The following is a 9995-nucleotide window of genomic DNA, read 5'->3' on the forward strand; positions in this document are numbered from 1 at the left end:
CCCACAGGTGAACAAAATCCATATATTATTTAAGTTCCTAGTTCGAAATCATTAAAATGGACATAAATGATTTCAATACAAGGACTAGCATGTAAGATTGATTGGATAGCGCAGTTTCATGGGCTATAGGAGCGTAGTGAAGCTCGATTAATCACATGGATATGCATGAATGATGCATGATCGAACTATAGACCTACTTTGAAGTTCAAGTATAAGAGCTTCAGGATATATTAGTGGATTCCTTTGACATGAGTGGAACACTGATTCCATTCAATAATTGATTTGACTGTGGTACATTCAAACGTCTTCCCGTATTTGGAGATTATAAAGGATGTTTCCCGGTTAATTGAAGAGTTGAGTGACAGCTTTGGTTGCCACGAGATTGGATTGAATCTACCTGTTCAATTAGGAATGTGTCTTGGCCCCTTGAAGAGGGAGAATTCAGAAAATGCATGGCCGTGCTTAAATGGATTACATAGTAATCATTTGTTTTGTAATTCTAACTCAGATTTCAAGAAAAGATTTGTAGATTAATATGATCAGGACATGAGATGCAATCATATTATCAAATCGACACACATTGACTTAAGGAATTTGAATATTGCGCACTTGTTTCAAACAAGTGGGAGATTGAAGGAATTATGTCTTTGATAAGTGCAATTACTAGATATATCAAGGATCACTATTATGGAGATAATAAGTTCATTCTTTTGGGTCGTCATTGTCTATTGCTAGATTATGATAAATGATCTTTGGGCTAGTCAAATAGTCCAAAGCCCACTAGAATGGATCCTATGAGGTCACACAACAAGGGTATTGGGTTAAACAAGTTAGGGGCCCATTATTAGGCCTCATGAGGATATGACAAGCCATATAAAGAGTAGGGCTAGTGTAATTAGAAGTGGGCTAAGAGTTTGGGCTTCACAAGCTAAAGGAGGATAACTTGAATCTATCAAGGGCGTGTGAAAGTAAGGTCTCCCCTTCTTTTCGTCCGTAGTAGTTCCCCGGAACGAGCCCTTTCCTAAATGGCTAAGGGGCCTATCCCCACTAGGGTTTTCTATCGCTCGAAAATGTAAGAAAGAAGCAGGAAAGGAACGTTTCCCCCCAAAACCCCCATATATACATATATAATTAGAGGCCATGCCTAGGGTTGGATAATAAGTAATAATTCACCCACACAGTGAATTATGAAGCATGCAACCAAATACTCTCAACCCCTCTCTTACACGCCTCTTTCTCTTTCCCCTCATCCGTACAACCGTACGGACCACCCAAGCAAGGTGGTTGCTCACGGTGATGGTGGTGGTTCTTGGCTCGTTTGTCTCCTCCTCTCCGTAGAAGGTTGATTGAAAAGTTCAATCACGACTAACTAGAATTAGTGGAGGTTTAATCTGTGCCCGTGGACCAAGTAGAGGAATCGCGTTTGAGGTTCTTTATCTCCCATTGTTCTTGCTCGATCACACGTGAAATCACGCTTCAAAGGTACAATTATATGTTCTTTATGTGTTATGTAATGATCTTGGTTATGCTTATGAATATGATTCATGAAATTCCGCTTTGAGTATCTAAATCCCTACATTAACTGTGTTGAAGTGAATGTTGTGCGGTAAAGCTTTTTTTCTAATGAAATAACTTTATTTACTTTGGTTTCATTGTTTGTAGAATGCCCTTGTTGACTTTTCTAACAATTGGTTAAGTGAATTTGGTGATTCAACTAATGTATTGCTTCAGAATTTTGATGATCAAATTCGTGCTAATCTGAAAGTTATGCAGAAGGATGGGCTCATTACTAAGTGTGAATTACAAAGTGGTGTTAAGGAATTTATTGCTAGGTACAATGTTCAGAAAGACGAAGGTGCATTGATTAAGTATCGAGAAGGACATCTTGAAGTGTTTGATATAGATCTAGTGTTGGTGTGAGTTATTTTAGATATTCTGTTGTTTAAGCTTTGAGGACACAATAAGCGTAGTATGATGGGTAGAATTCAATATAGGTTCTTGTATTTGTAGCATCTCTATGATTGTATGACTTGCTAAGCTGTTTTAAATGAAATAATTTCTTACATTTCAGATTTACAATGGTGCTTAGGTGTATTAATGAGCTTGTTTAATTCAATCATAATGCTTGGAATCAATTATAATGTATGTTTAGTACCTTATAATGTATAGTGCTAAAGCTGCTTCTGATAGAATGTGTCCTGGTGATGTTTCGCTAAAGCATCTTCTGTATAGCTAGATAAGCCTCACAATTAAAGGCTTATGGATCACTTATATGGTACATATATATGAGCTGTATAGTGATGTCACTTGTGCACTGAAAGAGTGCAAACTATTGTCCATGAGTGTTTATAAAGAGCTTCTTAATATTATGTTAATGTGAGAGTTATTTTAAGACACATCCAATTAACCTCCAGGTAATATATTGTAACACTCTCAAACTTAAAATAAGTGAAATTTGAAATACATAGCAGAATACATGCACTGATTGTGAAACATAAGAGTATATACAATAATCTGCTGAATTCATGGATTAGTTAAGAATTCAAAAGAGACATTGTTTGTAAGCCTAAGTCAAAGTGCATGCAAGGCAGAAATACTAAGCTGCTCATCTCAGCTACAGCAACAAAAGCAAGCCTTAAATGGTAATCAAAAGAGACAGTGTTTGGGAAGTAGTTAAAAAATAGCCAACATGTTAAGAACAATCAAGAAGGTCTCAAACAAGAACACAACCCAAAATGATAAGCAAAGCTTATCGAGAATGATGTGTTTTGATACGAGCCCATAGATGTGTAGATCAGGTATTCAGGGGCGGGAAGCTGATTGGACCACTGACCTTAGGACCCCTGCCCTGTTTAATGACTGTGCTGGATGAAGTATGATGTGCATTGGTGTGCACTTCAAAGCTGCAGCAAGGTGATCAAAGTCACTCTAATCATCCTAAAGAAACAGAAGATGGTGTTATGCCTAATATGGATAGAAGCAAGGGACTTTAGTACATAAGCTATTAGTGTGGATTGATTAGCCACCTTAATTTTTCTGTCAAAAATCTTTGCTGTAGTGAGGTTGAGGATTTGCTTACACACTAGACTAAAGGGAGTCAGACGAAATGTGCCGGTGTCATCCGCAGCATTAAATGTGAAGTTAACTCTGCATTGTACTGGTGTTAGTGTATTTAAGTTAGAGCAGTATTTGGCTGTACAATATAAGGATGTTGAAATGCACCTTTCAGTGGAAGTGCATTTTTTGTTAGGGCAATGTGGGCAGAAAAATGGCACATTTGCAGCAACGCCATATCACTTCCCACAACCATCACAGCCAACATAAGCAATGATGCTGCTCAACTGTGCATTTGGAATTGTGACTGTGAGTGTGTACACTTCTTCTTGGACAGTGTTGTCAACCTAAATGAATTATTGTGAGTTAACAAAGTAAGTATTGCTAGCAAAGGGATAGGGAATATTTCACAGAAGAGCTCACAGTTTTGTTGATGATTTGATCAAGTGTTATAGGAATTGGTTCAGTGCCTACACTCATGAATTTAAGCTGCCTGGCCATGTAGTCAGCAGACATCTGGATGTGCATGGGCCCTAATCACATGGAAAAGGGGAGGAAGAAGTGAAATTAATTAAGGGAGCTTAAATATCAATTTGTATAATTACAATGTAGTTTGAAGAATTATCATGAGTAATAAGACTGTTTATGCACCAAGCTCTTAAGCGTCAACTTTTTCACCAACAGGGGCTGGGTCGATTGTTGTAGACATGCTTGATTGTAGCGAAAAGCCTGTGAAAGGCTGCATTAGTATACTTGATTTGGTAGCACATATAAAGTAATAGATGGTGAAAATGTGTGTAACCTCTGTGAGTTGCAGGCTTCAAAGAAGTTAAGCTTACAACCAAGGGATTGAATGCCCAATCTTTGAGGTTTTCACAGTCTGAAGTTGCAAGCTGACCCCATGCAGAGATGATCATTGGTCTAGTACCGGTGCCGTAAATGCAAAAAACAGTATTATCATTACATTGTTTCTAGTTATATTGTTGGGGGTGTTGTTGAAGTGGTAATAGAGTTGTTACCTTTTATCAACTATGCTGATATCACGCACATCAGCAACCCTGCCTGATTTATATGTCACTTGGCGCACATCTTCCATGTGGACTACAACTCCTAGCAAATTTAGCAAACAATAAGGCATTGTGCTTATTGTGCTTAAGAGATGGTCTGTTTTGAGGCAGGAACATGTAATCTAGATAATAAAAGAAGCTTACCAAATCGGTCCTCAGGTCCACTGGTCTTGGGAACATCAGCAATAGGAATGAATTCTGGAAGAAGAGGCCCGTCAGTTCGATTGATAGCTTGGATTTTAGCATACCTCCAAAGGTTAGTTCACATTCTCCTTGGAATGAGCAGAATTTTGGGTTCTCTGTTCTGACTGGAGCATTAGCTATTTCATATTTTTTCTTATGTTCAAAGACTTTTTTGAAGTGATCACATTCATCTCCGAACAAAGTAGCTTTCATGCTGTTACCCTGTAATGTAAGAAAATTAGAGTTATGCAAAGTAATTATTAGCTAGAAATATGAACAAAGGAATTGTGAGTGTTTGGCATATACCTCATCGTCTTCAAAAACCAGTTTTTGGAACCTTTTTTTGTTAGGAGGAGATCGGATTGGGGACTTTTCTTTCACAGTAACTCGGACATTGTATGCTTTGCTTACAGGTGAAAGCTTGTCCAAAGGTGTGTATTCAGGCTTCATATGTGGGACATCAATGTTTAATAGAATTTTTACATGAATTATAATTATAAATAGATAAAGCTATTTTTGTTACACTTTATGCATTGTTAGTCAGCAACCAAGACCATCTTAAGATGTTGCACAACAACTATACAATGTGTTATAACTGAATACAAAAACAAGTACAAACAGCTGAGATGATGTGGGTTTTATTTCATAATTTTTTGTTTATTAGTATTCATTGTTAAGGCACATGGGAGAGTTTAGCTATGAATAAAGGGCAATGTTTTAACTTTCAGGTAATAAAGAGTCACTAAGTCATTTATAAAAGGAAGGCAGGTGTTCAAAAATTTGCAAGTCATTTTTGTCATTTTCTCATTCACTATTGTATCTTAGTGTTTTCAAAACAAGGTAGGCAACAATGGCTAGCAAAGGCAAGGGTAAGATGGAAAGCAGCAAGAAAATTGTCCTTCCCAACCAGCCAAGCTCAGAATCTGTGGAGGAAAGGCTTGCTGTTCTTGAGAAAAAGGTGAAGAACCTAGAGGCAGTGGTGGAGGCACTTTGCTTTGAGCTAGAAGACAAAAAGCCCAGCCCAAAGAAAGAAATATCAAAATAGGGTACCAGCAAACCTAACTTTACTCTTCGCTGTGATGACATCCACCACCATTAAAGCCCTTCATATTCACAAGAGAGTGATGCTTCCTATGGTGGTTCTTTCTAAGGAAGTTATCAATTTAAATCCACACTTGTTCTAAGTTTCAAAATTAACTATTGTTGGTTCCTAAGTAATAGTAGTTTATTATTGCTGGTTTTTATGTATTACCAATTACCAGCTGTGTCTTCTAAGCATTAGTAGTTATCTGTTGCTATGTAGCCAACTTGTACTCTGTCTTAGGTTGTTTATTATTATATTGGTGTTGTGTGGATCTATTTCTTTTCTTTATGTTTGGTAAGCATCAGTTGGCTTTTTTTTTCAGTACATATGCAAAACTAAGTTGTTCACTGTAATTTACATAAACTGTAGTTGTTTTTGTGGTGGAAAAAAAGGCATGCTTTCCATGTGAACTTGAAAAAGAAAGAGAACTATGACCATTACAATCTAGTGGGTTTTACTTCAAATAAGTGCACACTCTTAAAACTGTTAACTGATACAGAGCACTAACTTAGCAGTTCATGTCAATCTCATGAATTATTAGTATTCTAGCAACCAAGTATTGTGTGAAAGGGAAACTGTAGCCTTAGCAAAGCAAAGATCCACAGCTAAGACTACAAAACATTGCTCTGTAATGAGTATCTTTACAAGGCCTAGACTTTGAATTTGGAGTTTTCAACGTATTATCAAGAGTCACTCTGAAGGGTTTTGATTGGTACTTTAATATAAGACATGATGAAATCCCTTTAGAAACTGATATTCAAATATAGAAAGCTATGCAATTTACAATGCACAAGTTCAGTATTAAATTGACCAAAAAATGGCATCAAATTGCTATACTAATCAGACTTACTTGTCATATAAAGTAAAATATGCTATTTAGCTAACATGGTATGATAATGGTCTAAACAAGTAAGCAAGAACAAGTATTTTTTGACACTATTGCTAACAAAAAATAAAAGACAGCATACCATTGCTAAGCTGTAAGGAAAAATAAATAAACTGAAAAGGCTGGAGTTAAATTGAAGAGCAAAAGAATTTATGGACGTACCTTGTTAGAGTGGATTTGCAAGAAATTATTGCTAGCACACAGTAATAGAGAACCAAAATGACAGAGAGAAAGAAGTGGAGTAAATGTTCTCTCTGAAATATTAGTATCTTTAATAGCAGAGAAGTATCTTAGACTAAACATGAGGTTCCTTGTAAAAGCTAATATATCTTAGAACCAACATGAAGTAATGATGTTAGCCAAAAACGAAGTGATAGAAGGTTTTTTTAAAAGTAAGCACAATTTACAGGACATTAAAGATTGCAAAAATATTTTGTATATATGTACTTACATAATTATCAATATGAAATGTTTACTGATGAATTTTTTAATAAGCTGTAACATGGTATTGACCAGTAGTTAATAAGGTGTGTGTAGTCAAAGCAAATAAGGGCATTTGTTTTGTGGGTAATAAAATGAATGAGATACTGATGCAATGCAGCTGCAAAAGTGAAGATGCAATCTGAAAAGAAAAGGTGGGACTTACTTTTTTACAAAATCAGAATCAGATTTTTTGTTATAAGATTGGAGAACCTAAGATGCTGCTATTTTTGTGTTACCATTTTCAAATTATCTAAAATGCCACAAGTGAATTGAATATTGCATAAAATAATCATGCAAAAGATAAAGAAGTGGTCTAATACATAATAAACATAATAAATGCAAGAAAATAATTGCATTGTTAACAAGATGCCAATTCATATATACTTAACCAAAAAGCTGTTATAAGGATTTTGAACAATTAACCTGGTTTGTACAATCACAGTGATATATAAAAGGGAAATCACCTGCATTTATAATATGTTTAAGACTTTATTAGTTGAGATAGCGAGAAGATTTGATCGAAAATGAAACTGGCAGATCTAGTAGATAGGGATTATACCTATAAAAAGCTGCATCATGTTATGCTAGATAATCGCAAAACATCATAGGCTGCAACGTTTTTCAGTACCGGTGATGTGTGGTGTTCAGCAGGCTGTGGTGTGATTACAGTCACCTTATTTGACTTTTTTTCCCTCGACAACGCAACATACAGCTGTCCATGGGAAAAGCATGGCCGTGGGAGGTAAACTATAACTTGGGTTAATGTCTGCCCTTGAGATTTGTTAATGGTCATTGCAAAGATGAGCTTGAGAGGCAATTGTATTCGCTCAAACTGAATAGGGTATTTTGTTGATGATGGAGGACGGAGATTAACAAGATGAATGAATACAAGTTCTCCTTGGCGATGACCAGTGGCTATAGAACAAACGATCATTCATGTGGAGTCATACCACCTACGGCAAGTTGGTTTAGGAACTCTGTTAGGTAAATTGCACAGTTATCATCTAGCATACTTTCAAAACTCTTATAAACAACAGAGTTTCCTAGGAATTCATTAATAAGAAATGTGTTGATGGAGTCTACTGCATCATTTAACGGTGTGAGGATAGCTCTTTTTATGAAGATATCTGGTGAAAAGGCTGCATGTTCTAACTCTGGGAATGCAGTAGCAGCTATGTGATTGATAGGATCATTGCCTTCCTGATAATAACTCACAATGTGAGGAGGAACCTGAACAAAAGCATTTCCAGTAGACTATAGCTGGCCATTGCCAAACTTAGCAGAAATGATGCATATGGGAGATCTTCTCTTGCTCTGATGTTTTCAGTAAGGTGTAACTTTTCTAGCCAAGGCCATATATGTGAATTAACCAGGCTTGCTCCATGTAGACACTTAAATGTGTCTCCCCAAAACCAAACCCAGTGATGAATACCTTTCACGTCACTTGATTATCGGACGAAGTGAAAGTGTGAAAAGTCTAGTGATGCGGTTGTTTTTATTAAAATATCTCTCTTTCTGTTTTTGAAAATATTTCTTTTAATATACTCTATTTATGAAAATAGCCCGTCCAATTTAGTTTTGTCCATGATATGGGTCCAATGATAGTGTAGTTGGATCGGGCTCAAAAAGAGCTTTCCAACGATATATTATAAGCCCAATTCCGATGAATAATGAGGAAGTTGTGGTCAAAATACTAAATTGGGCTCGAAATGAATTTTATATGTGGCCAATGATCTAGAGGAGGGCCTATTAATTATTATTCCTAAAGTTGTTAGGATTGATTTTAATATTCTAAAATATCTAGAAGATTCTTTTAAATTATAATGGAATTAGGATTGATAGTTATTATTTTAAAGAGTTTTATTTGGAATAAAATAAATGTTTTATGATTAACTCGATTTTAATTTGATAAAGGCGAAATTTGCTGCTTAATCATATTAAGAAAAGGATTTCGCGTGCAAAGTCGTCTTATTTCTGACTCAGCGCAAGACGACAAGACTGTCGCCTGGCTCTAACAGTTGTCGCCTGGCGCTAGTGCTTGTCTTCTGGCGCTAACTCCTATCGTTCGCAACATGAGGTATTTTATTTTTGAATGAGATTTGATTTGTTTTGATCAGTTTCCGGACTATTTTTCTACAAAGAGGGTCCTAGACCTCCGTTTTCAAATCACCCAGAATTCACAACCATCTAATTCTATTCTCTCTCTCTAAAAGCTAGAGGCTTTCTCTCTCTTTTTCTAAACCTTCCCACATACAAAATTCCGCATTCACTAGTTCCAGACACACCTAGCCAAGTTCGAAGTTGCCTTCGCCCTAGACGTGAAAGGTTGATAATTTCTGAGGGTTTGGTCCCAAATCTCTATTTTAATTATTTGATTTAATTGTTTGATTTATTATTTTCCTTGAGGTTACTAACGCGTGTATTTTGTTATTAGAAAGAGATATGAGGCATCTAAGTAAGTAATTTAATTGTTATTATTTTGATATAGAAATCATACTTTGATTATTTTGATTCCTAGTATCATGTTAGGATGTCTTTATGATTCCTAGTATCATGTTTAGGATAATAACTAATATTTCTAATATCATGCATGTTTCTATGATGCTTCTTATTCTTTACTTCTATCATGTTCGTATCATGTTAGGGTTAAAGGTTTGATCTTTATTGTTTAGTGACATGCTGGGGTTTGTTATTAATCTTGTTAGTATCATGCCTAGGATCTTGCTAATATTATTATGCTTTATTGAGATATTAAGATTATGAATATTTTATGTTGCTTGATGTTTATTGTTATTGCTTGATCACGCCCTCTCTTGCAGGTTTAAAGGAAATTTGTACTTGTAATCACGCTTAATAAGATAATAAATAATATTGTTTAGGTTAATGTGATTATAATTCAAGTGATTGCCAATAACAGATTTGTGTGTGCATTAAATTCAACCAACATTGATTGTATGTTAGTCAGAAAGCGCACATGAATATGAGAAGAATAAAGTAGAGGCCTATTATTAGGGCAGGTTCAATCTCTTTTAGGTTGGATTTGTACCTTCATCCCCGAATATCCAGTCATGGTTCCAGAGCACTATGGATTTCGCGATGTCATGGATCGTGAAGGGGTGTAACCTTCACCCTGTGAACGGTTTACAAGTTCCTACAACTTGTTGGCGACTCTTTTGCTTTATCTTCCTTCCCTTTGGACGCCACCATACTTAAGTGTGTGATCAATGTGGGACTCAAG

At 35.9% G+C, this 9995-nt stretch overlaps 2 protein-coding genes across 2 annotated transcripts; both read right to left on the reverse strand.

The window, feature by feature from the left end:
• Positions 1 to 3293: 3293 nt before the first annotated feature.
• LOC145584014 (replication protein A 70 kDa DNA-binding subunit B-like) lies at positions 3294 to 4754 on the reverse strand. Its single transcript, XM_081640954.1, has 6 exons — positions 4611 to 4754; positions 4370 to 4526; positions 4266 to 4319; positions 4074 to 4164; positions 3894 to 3975; positions 3294 to 3401 (listed from the first exon to the last, which is right to left on the reverse strand). Exons 1-6 carry the CDS (start codon positions 4752 to 4754, stop codon positions 3294 to 3296), a joined length of 636 nt encoding a protein of 211 aa, XP_081497080.1.
• Positions 4755 to 7331: 2577 nt separating this feature from the next.
• On the reverse strand, positions 7332 to 8113 carry LOC145584015 (uncharacterized). The gene is made up of 3 exons (XM_081640956.1): positions 8096 to 8113; positions 7771 to 7987; positions 7332 to 7672 (listed from the first exon to the last, which is right to left on the reverse strand). Exons 1-3 carry the CDS (start codon positions 8111 to 8113, stop codon positions 7332 to 7334), a joined length of 576 nt encoding a protein of 191 aa, XP_081497082.1.
• Between the last annotated feature and the right edge of the window lie 1882 nt (positions 8114 to 9995).

This window comes from Chenopodium album, chromosome 16 (assembly GCF_948465745.1).
Source record: "Chenopodium album chromosome 16, dcCheAlbu1.1, whole genome shotgun sequence".
NCBI lineage: Eukaryota > Viridiplantae > Streptophyta > Magnoliopsida > Caryophyllales > Amaranthaceae > Chenopodium > Chenopodium album.

Excerpts from the sequence above, each read along its gene's own strand:
- LOC145584014 (XM_081640954.1), bottom strand. The coding sequence starts at position 4,754 with ATGAAGCCTGAATACACACCTTTGGACAAGCTTTCACCTGTAAGCAAA. Across the intron at positions 4,527-4,610 it reads TGGTTTTTGAAGACGATGAG|GGTAACAGCATGAAAGCTAC; the intron begins GTATATGCCAAA and ends CTTACATTACAG. Across the intron at positions 3,402-3,893 it reads GGGCATTCAATCCCTTGGTT|GTTGACAACACTGTCCAAGA; the intron begins GTAAGCTTAACT and ends TAATTCATTTAG.
- LOC145584015 (XM_081640956.1), bottom strand. Across the intron at positions 7,673-7,770 it reads TGTTTATAAGAGTTTTGAAA|CCACTGGTCATCGCCAAGGA; the intron begins GTATGCTAGATG and ends TTTGTTCTATAG.